At 37.7% G+C, this 18364-nt stretch overlaps 1 protein-coding gene across 2 annotated transcripts in view; it reads right to left on the reverse strand.

Moving 5' to 3' along the window:
* The window catches only part of MSRB3 (methionine sulfoxide reductase B3), a 163267-nt gene that overhangs the window by 103886 nt on the left and 41017 nt on the right, over positions 1 to 18364 (reverse strand). For both annotated transcript variants that reach the window (XM_032854901.1, XM_032854902.1), the window contains 2 exons: positions 11049 to 11157; positions 9347 to 9424 (listed from right to left, as the gene is read on the reverse strand). In XM_032854901.1, the coding sequence (XP_032710792.1) occupies positions 9347 to 9424; positions 11049 to 11157 (187 nt within the window). The remainder of the gene's footprint in view (positions 1 to 9346; positions 9425 to 11048; positions 11158 to 18364) is intronic.

Below are 18364 nucleotides of genomic sequence, written 5' to 3' on the forward strand. Positions count from 1 at the left end.
ATTTGAGAGAGTGTGGCAGAAGATAATAATTAGGGGAGTCTATAACCAAGTGCTTATTTCTATTCCCCCATTCTAGCATAAATGTGAATCATTTGACTCTACTGTTAACCTTGCTTTATTGGAATTAAACCATTTATCTAACAAACAGTTGAGTTCCAAGGACATGCAAAGTCCTGTGGCCCTGCACCAGGTGGAGATGGGGGTTACAAAAATCCCGAGGCATGACCTATTCTCTCAAGAAGTTTATTGACTCGTTAAGGGGAGACTTACAAGTAACTAATATATTTAAACTCTCAGTTACTCATCTAAATCACATTATTTGGGGAATTTAGAATCTAGACTAAATTTGTTTTTAATTATTCAGCAGAAACTGAAAATATTTTGGATACAGATCACTAGGTCAAACTATATTATAAAACATGTGGTAAGTTAGAATCAAAAGCAGACTATGCTGACTTAATTTTGAGAATTTCAGGTTTGCATGCTGATACTTCACCATGTAAATTTATTTAAAGCTGCACAGTTTTTTACAAACCTTATTTTATATGTGTATCTTTATATCTTTTATGGCATGTTTATATAATTATTTCATTTGCTACAGTAGTGCTATGAGTTAGGAAGGGTTGATGTGATTCTCACCATTTTACAGATGAGAAAAATGAGATGGATCATTTAAGGGACTTGCTTATGGCTACCCAGCAAGTCCACACTGGAGCTTTATAGCACTTCCACTTGGGACTCTGGAGGGCTTCTGTGCTTTTCTTTGATAATGTGATGCGATGAGTTACTTGTCCATGTGTAAGACACACTGAAGACATGACTCTGGATAAAAATTTATGTGGGTCTCATTGAATCAGCAACCATGTTTTGAAAGAATTACTCATTTTCGAGAAGAGTGCTTTGTGGCTTGCCTCAGAAGGACTTGCTAAAACTTGCACATTATTTTTCATAAGATGTCCTTATGTGAACACAAGATGTTCACAGTCCGTGAACTGTAATAATAAATATTCATTAATATGCTGATTCATATTTATACAAACAAGATAAATTTACATGAACTTAGAACTCTGCCTATTATATTTCCCAGTTGAATCTATCTATCCATTCTAATTCACTGAGAAGGATCTAAGCTATTTCTCTCCACATTTGGAAAATTAACTAAAGAACTAGGATTGTGATTTAGGTAATCAAAGGCAAGATTGCTCTGCCCCCACTTTTCCTCTCAAAAAACAAAGATACACACACATACAGCCATACTCACTTTCAGCTATCCGGGATTTTGTGTGTAGGCATTGCTTCAATTCTTCTTTGTGTCAGAAAAGGCAGCTGTCATACCTTTGCATATTGTTAAACTTTGAATCATGCCTTGCTATCATTTTCTGGCTTCTCAAATGGAGTTGTTCTTTCCTTTATTTCATGCTATGCTTTTAGGCTATTTATGCTTTTCTTTCTTTCCTTTTTTTTTCCCTGGTGGCACTAACCATGTTTTTTGCTCCCTATCTTTGCCAGTAGCTCCAGGAAATACTCTTCTTTCAATGTAACTGTGGTCTTGCCCTGAGCTTCCAGATGAGATGCAGATAGAAAGGTAACTCCCTCTGTGACAGATACTTTTCCTGTAAATCACTGTATGTAGGGACAAGACAGGAAGGGCCAATCAGATGACGGAAGACAATTTTATATCCTCTTCAAAATAATGTATGAGTTATTCAGCTAGAACACCAGATTAAGCCACTACTCAGAAATCTAGTTCCTTTCAGAGTAGTTTCATTGTACTGGTAAGTTTACTTTGTTTAAGGATTTAGAATGAGGTAAAGGGCAATTCAAATCTTCTAAATTCAAGTTAAATGCACTTTGTTAGAGGTTAAGAAACATTTGCTGGAATCATGAGCAATTTCCAGCTAGAGTTCCATAAAAAGAAAGCGTGATATGAAGTCTGTATTACTCTTCCTGGTAGAACTCCATACTGATTAAAATGATTTATGAATAAATATTATATGGATAATGTTTTAAAGGGTTGAGGAAATAGGGTTTGAATAAAGAGTCAGAATGGAAAACTCCCTCCCCCCGCTTTTACATTTCCTCCACTCACAACAACAGCAACCACAACCACAACCACAACACACACACACATAGTTGCGTGTAGCGCACACTCAGAACATACCATCAGAAGGGGAAAAGTTGATGCTGAAAGTCTCCTTTAATGGTAAGTGGGATAGCATACATGGAATAGCATCGTTGAGTAAATTGTGTATGGCACTGAACTGGAATTTCTTCAGTGAAAGGGCTTATGTTCTTAAAGAGTTGAAAAACAGCTTAAATTTTCAAGTAGCCTAGAATAAAATTGCACAGGAGGCTCATGTGAAATGTAGCATGTGTGAATAGTTTCGCAGCAGAGTTCCATCTGAAATGTAGCAACATAGCTGGAGCAGTGACTCATCGCACTAATATCTCCTGTTAACAGACACACTCTTATAAAGCCTGAGCTTTCTCCCAATGTGAGGAGTTGCTTAGGCTGTTGTGATAGTAGGATATGCTCCCAAAACTTGGTCAGGCCACTTGAATTTAACATTTGTTGAATATCAGCCACATACTAGGTCTTTTCCTGCATTTAGTTTCTACACCTGTTTGGTTTTATTTTGCCCTTTTTCACAGGTAATAAGTCTGAGGTCGCATATCTGGGTTCAGTTTGATGATAATGAAGCTAAAAAGAAATTTCAAGATAGAAGGAAAAGATATTTAAGATAGCTCATGTCATTTGGCCTCAGTCTTTCGCAGAAATAGAGAGAATTCAGAAAAAGTGGTGAAAATTTGGAAGACAGTTACTGAAGAAAATGTAATGGGGGGGGTCAGTAAGTGAAAATAAAATGACTTTCCAGTTTCAATAACTAGAATCGTGCCCATGAACCCAGCCGCTGCCCTACCTCACAGATGCTGAACGGCCTGATGGCTTCCTGGATGCTGCTATGTCTTCCTGTCAGGATTCCAAGGGACTTCCATAAGACCCCTCTGAGGCTGACTCCTTACTGATCACCTGCCATAATGGAGCTATTTACCTTTGATTCAGCACTCCCTAGATTGGAATGGTCTTGCATTTTCAACTTAACTCCTGCAACAAAGAACAGTTTTTTCAAGGAATTGTGTGTGTGTGTGTGTGTGTGTGTGTGTGTTTCAATTATGCTGAGGAAAATAATCAGACCAGAGTGACCTAAATAAAATATTAAATAAATTAATCTAACTAAATTAATTAAAATTTTATCTTCCTATAATTCCTTACCTTTCTTCTTGTCTAAAAGTTCAAGTGCTACTGTTCTACATCTATTTGTATACTGATGTGTGATCTTCTCAAAGTACGTAGCCTCTCTCAATTTCTTTCATCTATAAAATGTGTTGTTGTTGTTGTGGAGATTAAAAAATTTAATTTATATAAAGCACTTATAACCATGCCTGGCATATGGTAAGTGCTATGTAAATGTTAACTCTTGTTTTACTATTGTTATCATCATCATCATTATTCATGATCCTGTGTAAAATGAGCTATTAATTCAGGGAGAGGCCTGATAAATTAGTGCATACAGAATAAAAACTATCTTACGTGGTTCTTCCAAGTCTTAAACAAAATTATTAGGAGTTGATTACACATGGATAATGTTGAGGCTTATCAGATAACAAGGGGGGAAAAATCCCACTGAAGCTGTCACCCTTAGTCCCTTCTCTTTTCACCTCCAGAAATCTATCCTGTGTGGCTCCTGGGTGGCTCAGTCCGTAGAGCCTCTGTCTTCAGCTCAGGTTATGATCCCAGGAATCTTGGATAGAGCCCCATGTGGGCTCTCTGCTCAGCAGGGAGTCTGTTTCTCCCTCTCCCTCTCCCTCTACCTCTCCCTCTACCGCTACCCCTGCTTGTACACTCGCTCTATCTTGTCTTTCTAACAAATAAACAAATAAAAATCTTTTTTTTAAAAAAAGAAAGAAAGAAAGAAAGAAAGAAATCTATCTTGTGCACTGCTATGGCTTACTTCTCATTTTCATCAAGCTACTGACTTACTCAAAATTTCTCCATAATTTATCTCACGAAGTTCAGAAATGAATCAGTCAACAAACAAATACTTAGCAATTATTTTTTCATTTTGGGGGGGTTTTTTGAGAGAGAGAGAGAGAGAGAGCGAGCACACAAGGCCAGGGGGAGGGGTAGATGGAGAGGGAGAGAGAATATTAAGCAGGCTCCATGCTCAGCACGGATGTCACGACCCTAAGGTCATGACCTGAACAGAAATCAAGAGTCGGATGCTTAGTCGACTGAGCCACCCAGTTGCCCTACCACATGAAAGCATTTCTAAAAGGCACATCCAGATAGACCCTAGCATTATTTTTCCATATTTTATAAGAGTTTATTCTGTTTTCTTATCACATGATGCAACAAAAGTGCTTTATGGGAAAAAATAGTTCATAAATTTATTTTATTTGCTCCACAACACCTGGCAAAGTGTCAGCCAAAGCAAAATATATATGGTCAAAAATACATTCTGAATCCCTTATTTCGCCAAAGTCTTCTCTCGTTTATCTGATGTGCAATAAATTCATTTTATGAAATTTCATAAGTTCAAATAACCAGAGGAGAGAACATTCTTGATTCAGTTAATTTACTAACTGAAACTCAGTAGTACCAAATGAGAAATAAACTAGGTTGGTAGAATTTGTAAAGAAAATGTGAACCATGGAATAAATTACACATTTGGTTTATAAGCAGTCTGTGAATAAGGTTCTTGTACTTGGTAAGCAGTAAGAAAGCAGTATATTGTTGAAAGGGAATGTATTCAGGGTAGAGTACAAGTTTGAAAATGAAATGAGAATAATTGAATGGCCCTTTTTGTAAGGAAATATTATGTATAACGCTATCAGTCAAGTGAAAGTAGAGGATTACACATATACGTGAATGCACACACACACGCACTGTGAGTATTGGTAACAGAGCAGTCAGGAAAACCACCTTTTCATCCTGCTCATGATTAGGCATTTTCCAATTCAGCACTTGTTTCTTCATTTTCTTTCTTTCTTTCTTCATTTTCATCAAGCTACTGACTTACTCAAAAGTCAGTTTACTGGGGCGCCTGGGTGGCTCAGTGGGTTAAAGCCTCTGCATTCAGCTCAGGTCATGATCCCAGAGTCCTGGGATAGAGCCCCATATCAGGCTCTCTGCTCAGCAGGGAGCCTGCTTCCCCCTCTCTCTCTGTCTGCCTACCTCTCTGCCTAATTGTGATCTCTGTCAAATAAATAAATAAAATCTTAAAAAAAAAGTCAGTTTACCTGTTTCCTGTTTCCCTCCCACTGTTATCTCTCATATTGTTACTCTATTTAGTCTTTTCCGCCAAATTTTTACCTTATTCTCTGCTTTCGAACTAAAACCCCTCATACTTTCTCACTCACGCTCACCCACACACCTCAATGGTTCCCTGCACTTAGTGTTCCAAGTGTGAAACCAACCATCTCAAGAAGGAAGCTCATTGTGGTACCATTCACTCCTCCAGCGAATGGCTTTCAAACTTCTGTTCATAAAACCTACAAGAATTTGGGGGGGGGATATATATGTATATATACACATATACATACATACACACACACACACACTCTGGGCTTTTTATCAATTTATTGTCTCTTTCTTCTCTAGCCTTGTCTACTGTTAAAATGGAGCTGGGACCTTTAAAAAAATTTTTTTTTCTTCTTTGTCAGTTAGCATGATATTAAACTTTGTCAGCAGAGGGCACAGGAGGAAAACTGCCGGAGAGAACAGTGCTCCGCCCCCCACCCCCGCCCCACCACCCCCCACCCCCCCCCCCCCCGCCCCACCACCCCCGGGTTTCAGTCTGCGGACTCAAGGGGCCCCCGCAGTGCGTGTAGCTTCTCCAGCCAAGGGCTTCCGCAGCGCATGTACGTCTGCCCTTCCAGGCGCTCGCTCTGCGGACAGCATCTCCCGCGCCAGGCTGCGGCAGTATGAACGCATCTGCAGCCCCGGCCTCCGCACCGCACACCCACCTCCCCGGTGACAGACTCCGATAGCACAGCAGCCTCTCCCGGGCCAGGTGCTGCCTTCAGTGCCAGGAAGCAGCAGCACCTGGCAGGAAGCAGCTCCACCGGCCACCCCAGGCCGCCACCTCCACCACTCCGGTGCTTTCGTGGCGGAATGCCTGCAGTGAGACACCCCCCTCTAAACGGTTTTCCCCAGCACCGCAGAGGATAGATTTCCAGCAAATTTCAGAAGGTCGATTGCCAGGAAGGTGAACAGTCATGACACCGCAGTATAGCGGGGTACAGCCCCGCCCTCTCCAGTAAGACCCAGATCTCAGCCCCTGGGAGGGGAAGGTGGGGGGGAGGGGCACTCGGGGGTAGCTTTTCCCTGGACTCTACCGCAGCCCTAGGGGTCATGATTGCTTCTCATATTTGCTTCTTCTGTATTATTCAGAATTTCTATTTACTCCCTCCTAGCCAATCCCCTCATTACAACAATCCTCTGTTAAGGGTCGTAATTCTTTAAATTATGCTTAGTTTCCTGTTCAAATTACTGTGTGGTTTCTGTATCCAGATTGTGTGCTGACTGATACATACTCTCCTACATATTTTGAAGTAACGGCTAAAATTTCTTATCAAAATTAAAATAATTGAAAAAAAAATTGAATTTTCTAGTGTCCTGTAAATAGATTACAGGCTTAAAATACTTTTTTTTTTTTTTTTTGGTCAAAAACTTAGAACTATATATTTAGGTCATTTAATGAATGGAGAAGTCCACCATACAAACTCATTTGCAAAAGTAGTCCTCTCTGTCCTATCTATCAACCAAGTGAAACCAAGTCAAAAAGAAAAAGACTTTCATTTTTCAAATTTAAATAAATATGTGGATACATCTCCTCATGACAACAGTCTCACTTGAGGAGACCAGTAGAAAATGGATAGATAGACAACAGACAACAGATGGAAAGATGGATAAGCAGAGAGCAGGCAGACAGACAGAGTCTTACCAGGATGAAACACTATTTCATATTTTTTTACCAGTTCAGTATTTTTCAAGATATATATAGATATATATAGATAGATAGATATCTATATATATCTTGAATATATATCTCATATATATATATGTATGTGTGTATATATGTGTGTGTGTGTATATATATATATATATATCCTTGCTTTCCTGGGTTTCCCCTTCAGAAGTAATGCATTCTTGAACTGTCACTTTGCTTGAAGCCTTAGAGACTTTATCCCAGGACAATAAATCATAGCAAGATTTGGGATGAGTGAAAGGTATGACATCTGTAAAGTATGAGAGGGGATTATGACAAAAGATAGGAAGAAAGAAGTGGCCGACCACAGATTCTCTCAGATACATCAGTGTCAGAGAAGAATACACATAGAAGCTGAGGACTAGGAAATTGGTTCCCTCAAAACTGTCCATGCTCTGGGGCCCCTAAAAAGTCTTGGTGGACACCCAAGGTACAATTTCTCCGGTCTGAAGACAGCAGCCCTACACCAATGAACTTACGCAATCTACAGTAAAGGCTAGAACAATTCCCCCACTAAAACTGACAAGAAACCAAGGAAGGAGAAGCATACATTTTTTAAAATAGAGGGGTTGGGGCACCTGGGTGGCTCGGCTGGTCAAGCAACTGCCTTCGGATCAGGTCATGATCTGGAGTCCCGGGATCAAGTCCCACATCCGGTGCCCTGCTTGCCGGGGAGTCTGCTTCTGCCTCTGACCTCTCCCCTCTCATGCTGTCTCTCTCTCTCTCAAATAAATTAAATAAATCTTTTTTAAAAATAAAAATAATAAAATAATAAAAAATAAAAAATACGGGGGAAAGAGAATAAAAAATTAAACCATATTCCTTAGAAGCTTAGAAAATAAAAGCTTTCCGTATAAGAATGCTAAAGGAAATTGACATAATATCACCTCAAATGTGAAACTCCCTGAATCTCACCAGTACCTGTGTTTAAACAAAGATCTTGCTTTTCAGTATTTGTGACTCGAGATCTCACATGGGTTCAATCCTTCATTTACAGTGGTTCTGTTTCTTATTTAAAACAATAAGTTTTCCTTAGATCCACTACTTTACTGAATCACATGATGGGGAAAGAGATGGAGATTCTTAAACAAAAGGCAAAGGGGATGTGGCCAATTTTTACCATTTGGGATATTAACAAGTTTAACATGGCTCAGCAACTATCTTAAGTGTTATATCAACTATTATGACACAAGCTAAAGGTGTTGAAATATAAGGATGCGTGTTTTCTGAGAGGAAATCGGTGACAATTTGAAGGGCTGGGGTTTTTTTTAACATGAAGAATAAATACATAAGAATTCAGAACAGATTCTCAACCAACACTAATGTGCAATAAGGTTTACGCAAGTTAAGAAAGGTTTTAAACTTCTAAAAAAATTTCAAGGAAACTACTATTTCCTGTTATTTCTGGAAAATCTGTAAATGCTAGTGTTTTAAAAGGGAAAATTTATGGAGAGATATTAAGTATGGTTTACATGCTACACATATAGGATTCTCGTTTGTTCATTTCCCCTTAGAAATTTGTAATTCTGCTTTAAATAAGTGACATTTACTCTCAGTTAAGCTTTCTGTCTTTTCATTCCCCCAAATAAGCATCCTCATGGGAAGTACAGGGCTTCTAGGATTTTTCTACACCTAGATAATTAAATTTTGGTAAAGATTTTCCTTTCTTGAATAAGATCCATAACCTACACTGTCTGAATTGACTGTTTTGGCAAAAAAAAAAATCTCTATACCGCTTGTTTTATAGTAAAGTATTGGCATCTTTAAAATAAAGATAATTTGCTTACATATGTGCAACTATCGGTTATAATACCCACATTACTTTCAGTACAGGTATTGCGCTTTGTTACAGAAATATGAATAATCAACTTGGTGGCTATTATTCAATCGAAGGATGCATGAGAAGAACTTTTACTGTGGCCCAATAAATGAATTTAGGGCTATCACTTGGTAGAAGAAAAATCAACAAATATATAAACATTTCTATGCCCACCAAAATCTCTTTCATAGCTCTTCTAAGCACCATGGTTAATTGCTATGAGCAAGTTAACATTGGAGATTTTAAAGATCCGAATAGTGCAAAGGCAGCCAGTCTACCAACTGGTAATTTATCACGAAAGTCAACAATTACTTTTGTTTTGTAGAGAGAAAATAGAAATAATAGAAATAAGAAAATTTAGTAGCATAAAGATTCTTTTTTTTTAGTAGCATAAAGATTCTAATGTGAATGAGCAATAACTAGTTTGTTGTCATCCATGATATTTCCCATATCCATAGGTTTTTCACACACTTACTTGAACAATGGAGTTCCACAAACAACACATTTATATATTCCAGGATCTTTGTGATGTGTATATTCTCCTTCAAAGGCACTGATAAACAATAAACAGAGCATTAAAAAAATTAAACAAAGTTAGTATTATTTCTTATAGAATGCATTTACTTAAAATATATTTCTCTAATAAATCTTTCAAGGCCTTTTTGTCCTAAAATGAGAACAGACCAAACATATGGAAATATGAACATTACTAATATATTTCAAATCTATATAATAAAATGTGCATATAACTACTCTAAACTAGAGCAGGTTAAAAAAAAAAAGATCAAGCCATCTAGCTATATAATGCTTAGAACAAAATTTTTGTTATTAAAAAAAACCTTATAATTCAGATTCACAGGGAAAAAAAATTACTACACAAGATTTCTGCCTACTCTACAGTGTCCAAGAGTATATACCCAAAAATGCAGAAGGGTCCAAGACTTCAAGTGGAAGGAGTCTTATTTTTTGGTTCGAAAAGGAATATTGCAGCTTTAAGGGAATATTTTTCTAAGTTAACAATCTTAAAGGCTAGGAGGTCATTCAGCTAATACAAATCAGCTGTGCTAGCCCAACAAAAAGTCTATGTGCTCTGCAGCTTGTTTTTATTATCCTTTCACCCTCTTTATGAGGTCCAATTTTTTTATAAACAGAATTTTTAAGAATGACCTAATCTCTAGTTGTTTGTGTGCATTAAATCATTTTGCTAGTCATGTACACAGCGGGACGGGCAGAGGTCCTCCTGGGCTGAGGCTGAAGCCCACCACTGGCTCACTGTGTGGTGAGAGTAGACTCTGTCAGAGCTTCGACGCTGGGTAAATTCCGTAAACAGTATATACTATGACAGGAAGAGAATGTTGCCTATTAACAGAGGCCGTGTGTGTGGCAGAGGGCTCTTTCAGTTCATGAATGAAAACAAGAAGTTACATCATTAATAAATTTGGATCAGAGGTAAGTCACAGTCCTATGCCAGCCTCCATGGTATAAATTAAACAACAAAATGGCTGGACCTTGGCAGGTTACCTTTGAGCTGGAATCAGCTGAGAGAGACTTTATTCACTAAAAACGTCTTGGAAGTGAACAAACTCTTTTTTCAGGACTCAGGGCGAACTTCCAAGGACCAGAGCCATGTGAGGGCAGTTATTGAAAATTTTTGACATTCCAACCACAAATGAGCCAATAAATACTTTCTCCACATGTGCTTCAAAAAGAAATTGGAGTGGGGTAGAAAGGAACTAAATTATGCTACCTTCTTTTTGCAGCCAAAACGTCTATACTTACAATGGCCACCTTCAAAATTTCAGCATCCTGGCACAGTGCCATGTCCCTCATGGTTTTGCTTACTGTGATGTCTTCCCAAAAAATGTACCTAAATCGCTATTACTTCCACACATTTTGTAGTAAACTAAAAACAGGCCCTTAATAAAAGCCTTGTGACTTTACATAAGATAGAGTGTTCATTAAATGGGGGAAAGAATAAATAAAAGTTAGTCTTAACCTAAACAATACCATTTTCAACCTTTTCAAGGATACTAATTTGTAGATTTTTAGCAAATAAGTGTAGAATTCTTTAAATTAAATGGCAAGGAAAATGATTCAGAGCCATGGATGTGGGGGGTGCGGTGGGGGGAGGTGAAGAAAACTAGTTCTTAATGACTTTTTCTTACAGCTCATCTTACCTTTCGGTCCCTTTCTCCTGAGTGACATGGTACTGCAGGGGTGTTAGCCGCTTCCTCAGTTCCTGCTGGGAAAAGACCACCTTACAGTTCTTTTTATCCCTACATGACCCTGGAAAGAGAGAGGATATGGGAGAAGGAGTCTTTTTAGTTCGAATCCTAAATACTTGCTTTGGCTGGGCGCCACCGCCCAGCTTCTGCAGTCACTTGTCAACCACTAGACTGGTCCCTAACGCACCAGACAAAATTATCTGAACTGCAGCTGACTATTTCTCTCAGGTGGAAGAGAATCTTTCTCAAGATTCAGGGGTTCCCACTGGAGCATTAAGGTACCCTAACCAAAGATGCCAACATGGGATGGTAACAACTCACTGAATGTTCCCAAAGGTGGTAGCATATCCTTTGTCTCCTAATACCAGGAAATCCTTTTTTTTTTTTTTCAAAGAAATTCCAAAAGCATCACCCTGCTTATGAGCATTTACACTGTATATATATATATAAGATGATGGGCATATTATACTGAAGAGTAACTCCCCACTCAACAATTCGGCAACTTAGCAGGATAGCTTGAAACCATCATTCAATTTCCATGCTAGGCCATTTAAATGGCATCTTATTTTTTTTAAAACCCTAAAGACGCATTTTTCCATAACTTAGGAATTTGTTGTTCTCTGTGATTCTGTCAGACATTTCACTAGGTTCTGTAGAGTCCTTAAAAACAAGTGTCTTTAAAGACTGTATCTTACAATGTTAGAGAGGCAGCAAGAAAGCTTTAATAGACTCCAGAAGAAGGTTTTAACACTAATGTAGATTCAATAAGTTCCGAAGAAAAGGTGAGAAAAATAGGGAGCGGGGAGACAAAGAGAAGTAAAGTGAATGTGATTTTACTTAGAGACCTACAGTCTTCTTTTTGCAAAGTACATCTAGGAAGACTTCACTGATTAAGTGTATTTGAATGGGGAAATAATTGTAATGTGATTGTAATAACAACGGCAGCTTTTATTTCGGCCTACACAGACTGCAGTAAAATGTTCAGACAACACCTGTTTATAGGTAGTATTTTATTTTACCTACACAAATGATTGAAAAGAAATATAACTCTGCAACAGGGCAACCCTTACTCAATGCAATAAAATTGCCCTTTTTTTTAGGCCATCCATCATAGTGGGAAAGAGGCTTGCAGTTGGCCCTATGTGCAAAATCTCTTAGCATGTTTTGAACTTTCTGAAAGAAAGCTTGCTTCATTACCTGAATACTGAACTTCCTCTGAAATGAAAAGAACTCTGATTAAAATAGAAATGCTCCCTACATCTTTTACTGGTAAGTCACCTGATGTCATAGCATGTGAGGTCACTGAAATGAAACCAGGAGAAAATTGACTAACCGGTTCCCCTGATTGTGGGATTGAGGAAGCATATCAGCTTCCAGAATCAGGGCCACCAAGACAGAGCGGCCGATCCTAGATGAGAAAATACAGAGGCGGGAAGATAGCTAACCAGAGCCAAACAAAGTCGCACCTTGGCCTAGGCCTGTGGGTTGTCAAACAGCACCTCTCCTGACCTTCCACGGAGCAGGCTGGCCTTGCTCTGGCCTGGGAAGATCAACAGAGACAGCTGGCGTATGGCTGATGGCGTGCCAGTCTCTCATCTCGGTGGAACCCATATTACACTAGGCTTTATCCAAACACCTACTACTTACAATCTTTCTGAGGGGCAGATGAGAAATGTTCGTCCTGTCCAAGCCCACCTCTCCAGAGCCTGAACGCGGAACTGCTTTGTTACCTTTCAGTTGACTGTCATAACCGAGTTTCTGTTCCGTTCACTCTGGACTCTCAGAAGTGATCTTTTTGTTTTTATTTCTCTAGTAGTTGGAAGGGTTGTATCTCTGTTGATTTTGTCCAAAAAGATTCATTAATTGCAAACTTAACGTGACAAAATCTCTGGGTTAAAAGTATTCTTTCCCATGGCACGGAATTAAAATCTGCACAATTAGAATTAAACGATTCTGCCCAAAATATTTTTGTTAATATATGTTCATTCATACAAAAAGACCAATTGTGTTCCCAAAATTGAGAGAACTAAGCTACCCATCTGTATGTCATTTAGCACAAGAGAAGCAACTGCAGGTTTAAATTACACGGTATTGGGTTGCAATTTCCTAACATTGGATGCTTTTCTGCTTTTTTACCTTGAGTCATTTACTAAGGAGTGTTCATAAAAAGTAGCTTAAAGCACAGATGCTTGCAAATCGTTTAGGCAAAGATGTCTCTCTCTTTTTCATTCTCCCTCTCTCAAAAATCTCTTCTGAAGAAAGAGAATAAAATTGCTGGTCAGTTTTGACGAACCACATAAAGTATTTGTACAGAGAGAAAAGGTAAAATTGAAAACATCTGATTGAAGTAAATACGACAAACATAAAAGCTTTCCTAGTGAATGAAGGGTATTGAGGACACTTTATTTCATAGATTAGAAATTACTTTTGATCTAAACATTCTTAAAAACAGATTGTTTTTCCACCATGAACCATCTCATTAACTGTGCCACAGAGACCTCGTTTTCATGGCAAGCTTTGAAAGAGGGCTGTGCTCTTTTGTCAGACTCCGTCTTATCTGGGAGGGGGATAAAGATTTCAGTCCAGCTTTCTTTGTTTGTCTTTCAAGAACCACTAAAGCAGTATTCACACAAATTTTGTAGGAATGTGCCCTATGTCACAGCCTACAAATTATTTGGTTTTGGTGCACTTAAAGGTCATCTTCCAAATTAGCAAAATGTTCCTATATCCTGGCTTTTCAACCTTAAATATAAATATTGTTTCCTAACTGTAAGTGAAGTTTTTTTTTTTTTTCTTTAAGAAACACTAGTGCTTATTTGAAGTTGTCGAACTTTATACGTTTTTATTCTTTGGTCATACCATGTTCTCAAAATAATTAGGGTTTCAAAGTGTATCTAATAGCAAAAGGAAGTATATGCAGACTAGAAACAGTTATTGTGATTTTATATTAAACAACCCAATGAGCAGTTAGTCAGATTTTAATAAATTTCTTGCCACATAGTTTAATAATATACTTCCTGGACAATTGAAAGCTATACTATTACATTAGTTCTTCTAGCGTCATAACCCAAAACTGACATATATAAACACAGAAAGGCTTCCCTTTTGTCTCTGATTTCCTTTCTCCCTCTCAGACTCACTTTTCTAAAGTTATATGGTGCCACTGTTAATTTTGAAGAAATCATTTCATTTTGAAATCCTAGAATAATTCATTGGATGGTTTCCCTTCACTATCTTCACTTAGGAACTGTAATTTTCTTATTACACAGGGTAATTTAACATTAGTATTATATGACATCTGCTCAATGACCTCTAAATTGGCTTAGAAGTATGTTAGGGAAAGACTTTTCCCTGTATTTAAATGTTTACTAGAATGCTTCGAAGGCACAAGTGAGTGTGTGTGTGCATACACGCAACACAAAATATGTTTGGGGGAGTGATACTGCCACCTCAGTATCTCACTGTAACACCAGTCCCTACAGAGTAACTTCAGTATAGATAAGCTCCATCTTGAACCCCATCCAAGAGTATTTATTGACTGAAATATGCCTGAAGTCTCTTTTTATATTGGTGCTCGTTCCATTGAGGCTTGCTGCCTCAAAGCCAGTATTATCTTGAAGCTCCAATGGCAAGCTCTCGCTCTAAGTAGAAACAGACTTACAGCAAAAGTTCATGTTCTTGTTCTGCCTGCTTCCCAGTCATGTGATCTCAGGCAAGTCAGTCTCTCTGACCATGTGCTGACACCTTCACAGGTCTGCTCTAAGGACCACAGCAACGATCAAGTGATCTCAGCAAACACTGTCTGAATAAATGCAGTACCACATTATCATGCTGAAGCCACTAAATTCTGAAGTTAAAAATGTATTTTCAAAGGTAGCCACGTTAACTATTTCAGTGAGCTACAGTATTTTATTGGTAACCATTTTTCTATAATAATTCCCTTAGGACAGTATTTTTCTCATAAATTATCTTTTTAAATTATTAAAATAAGAATTAAAAGAAAACTAAAATTTGAGTATTTACTATGTACCAGGCACATTTGTAGGCATTTTTACATAACTATGTTTAATCCTCGCAATAATTCTAGGAGGCAGACATCATGCCCATTCTACAGATTCAGAAACTGAGGTTCAGAGAGGTTGTAAAATAACTAAGGACAAACAGTAAATAGATATATCAACTCAAACCCAGGGCTATCTGACCCTAAAGCCCATAGTCATTATATAGTCTGTGAGGACAAATTATGCTACTGTTTTCTTCTTTCTTCTTAAATTACGCTATAACTTTTAGCTCAAGAACTATTGCTAACAAGTTAAGATAATAAAGGAGAAGAGTAATAATCACCACAGTACATTCAGAAAAATAAATACATTTGTCTGCTGGCCAATGTCTGTTTTCCTGTGTTCATTCCCTCAGCAGAAGGTCAATGACAAGGTTCAAATGGGATTCTCACAAAGTCTATAAAACGTTGAAAGGCTTTTTAACTTCCTGTTAAGAAGTAAATCAGATCTGTTACCTAAGTCTTAGAACACTTTTAAGTCATAAATCTTACATTTCATTGTGAAAAATCAAAACAAAACAAGACCTAAAGACCCCATAACTTTAGTTTTGGTTCTGGGATCAGAAAAAAATGGAACTATTAAATATTTTCCCAAGATAAAAAATAAATAAAAGATGACAGACCATCTTGTTTTGCTTTGAGGTTAGTGGGTTTAAACAGTAGAAATCATGTTGAAATAGCTTGCTACTATATTTCAAAGTGGTATGCTTGAATTTTCATTACCACTTTGAATTTTCAGTTGGTTACTAGTCCATCACAGTGGAAAGCTGAACTCTATCCAGGTATGACGATGTTAGAAATTTCTAAATAAGTGGGCGTTTATAAAAGCCAAATCTAGTCCATTTTTAGAATAGCATGTGAAATGTATTCCATGAACCATTTTTTTCATATATGTTTGTTTGTTTTGCATTCCAGTAATTCAATAAAGACTTGGAAAAAAAAAATGCCAAGCATGAGGAAGAAAAGCTTTCATGCCTATAGAAGCATACCCAATTCTGATTTTTCTCAAAGTAGATCTACATAGGAAAAACATTCCCGAGATTAACATGCAATCTAGGATGTCATGACACTTTTGCCTCAATACTGTGGCTTCCATGAAACTAGAGTTGTGGGGCTTACTTACAGGACCATTGATCCCACACTTTTTTCTTACTGTTTTCTAAAGGCAACAAAAGTGTTGAATGCTTACAGAGTGCCAGGTACTGTGCTAAATAAAATATATTCATTCATTCCTCCAGTAATCATTGAGCACCTATTATACGCTGGCATTACTCTAAGTACGTAGGCTATACCAGTGAACAAAATAAAGATTCTGCTTTCATGGAGCTCCTGCAAAAGCAGCAGAGGTGGGGGAAGACAGAAAAAACACAATGAAAATAAGTAAGCAAATTAGATAGCCTCTTAGAAGGTGAAAAGCACACAGGAAGGAAAAGGGCAAAACTGAGCAGAGCAAAGAAGATTAGAAATGGAAGAAGTTACGGGATATAGCCTTAAATATGGTCAAGGTAGGGCTCACTGAGAAGGTGACATTGGACAAAGCCCTGAAGGAAGAGAGAAAGTTGGCTGTACGAATATCCAAAAGGTGCTTTCTAAACACACAGAGGACATGGCCGATACAAGAGATGATTACGCCAATTCAGGCTCCAGTGGTAGAGACAGAGACAGGCAACTGCAAGACACATGCCAAAACCTGAATCTGAATGAGGCAGAAAGCAACAATTTAAACATGCAAAGAGTAAGTTTTTAAACCAGGAAATTTACAATTACATATCTTCGTACAGACATTGTCTGGCATTACTTTTTAATCCCAAGAGAAATGTTAGGGAATCTCGTTTTAGCAAAGCGTTATCCTTGAAATAGCTCTCTGAGAGCATCTGACTGGCTGAACTTTGAACCCAGAACTAGAGTGCAGTCTCTGCTAACTTGCTCTGTGTAATTAATGTCATCCCTTTCAGACTACAGATTATCATTCCCAACCTGGAGTCATGTGTGAGAGGACACTCAATAGATGTTTTTCAGTGATAAATTTTTGATAGACCCAGAGAGCAAAATCCTTTAGGCAAAGGATGCTTTTACCCTTCTGGAACAATCCTGTCCCTCCTCCCTGCCGAATGCTTGTGCAGGTGATGTCAGGGAATATTCATAATTAAAGAAAGTTTAAAATTTGTACCTCAACCTGGTTTCCATGTTTAAAAACATTCCTAATTTTTACATTTAGGTTCGGTTTCATTTCATTCATCCTCCAAGTCTTAAATATAACACAAAGAAAATAAAACTTCAGGTCTTAAGAGTCAGAAAGCAAGACCACTGTTTCTTCCAAAAGATTTTTTTTTCTATATGTGAGAAAAATCATATCCTTGTCATAGTAATTATCACATTTCATGCCTTCTCACTGTTTTTCTATTCACATAAGACAGTTCTACAGATCGGTTTCAGTTATATTCTGTTGATGCACGCACAGAGTTCTAATTAACATCAATGGACATTAGAAGCATGCCAAAGCAACATACCATTTCAAATGTTTTGAATTAAACAAGACCATATGTTTTAGGGGAGCATAGTTGAATGATAAAATTGGTCTCTGGTTTCCATAACTGAAGGTCTGAACAGATAAATTGAGAGAATACTTTTAAGGAAATTTTCCTTCCAGGTCTACATACTTACTTATTCAGATAAATTCCAAATAAATTCATATTTATTCGGATAAATTCGTCCCTACTCTGATAACTCCTTTCTTCTGTATACCCTTAGTACTAGTGCATTTACTCTACAAGGTACTATTTACATGAGCTAAAATAGCATTTTTCAACTACTCTCAAATGTCTTCAGTTGTTTCCACTTTATTTTCCCAGATTATAAATTCTTTGACAATACAAACTGTTGAGCCTCATATTAATTCATACATTCTACAACTACTTATTAAACATCTACAGTGAATCAAGAACTATGATGAGCTCTGGGAAGTTAAAAACAAATAAGTCAAGGTTCTGATATTAGGAGAGCACACATTCTAGCAGGAAAGATATAAGAAAAGCCATCAATACAATGTGCAGTCGCACGGTAAAAGTAAACACAAAATTTTGTGTATAGAATGTTAACAAAGAAGACATTAATATTCTCAAACGTTGCCCATCTAGATTGACGAGGTCCAATTGTAATTGAGAGATGGAAAACTCATATATTGTAGAAACAGCATCTATAGGCTCAG

The sequence above is a fragment of the Lontra canadensis genome, unplaced genomic scaffold (assembly GCF_010015895.1).
Source record: "Lontra canadensis isolate GAN:19392208 unplaced genomic scaffold, GSC_riverotter_1.0 scaffold9, whole genome shotgun sequence".
Classification (NCBI taxonomy): domain Eukaryota; kingdom Metazoa; phylum Chordata; class Mammalia; order Carnivora; family Mustelidae; genus Lontra; species Lontra canadensis.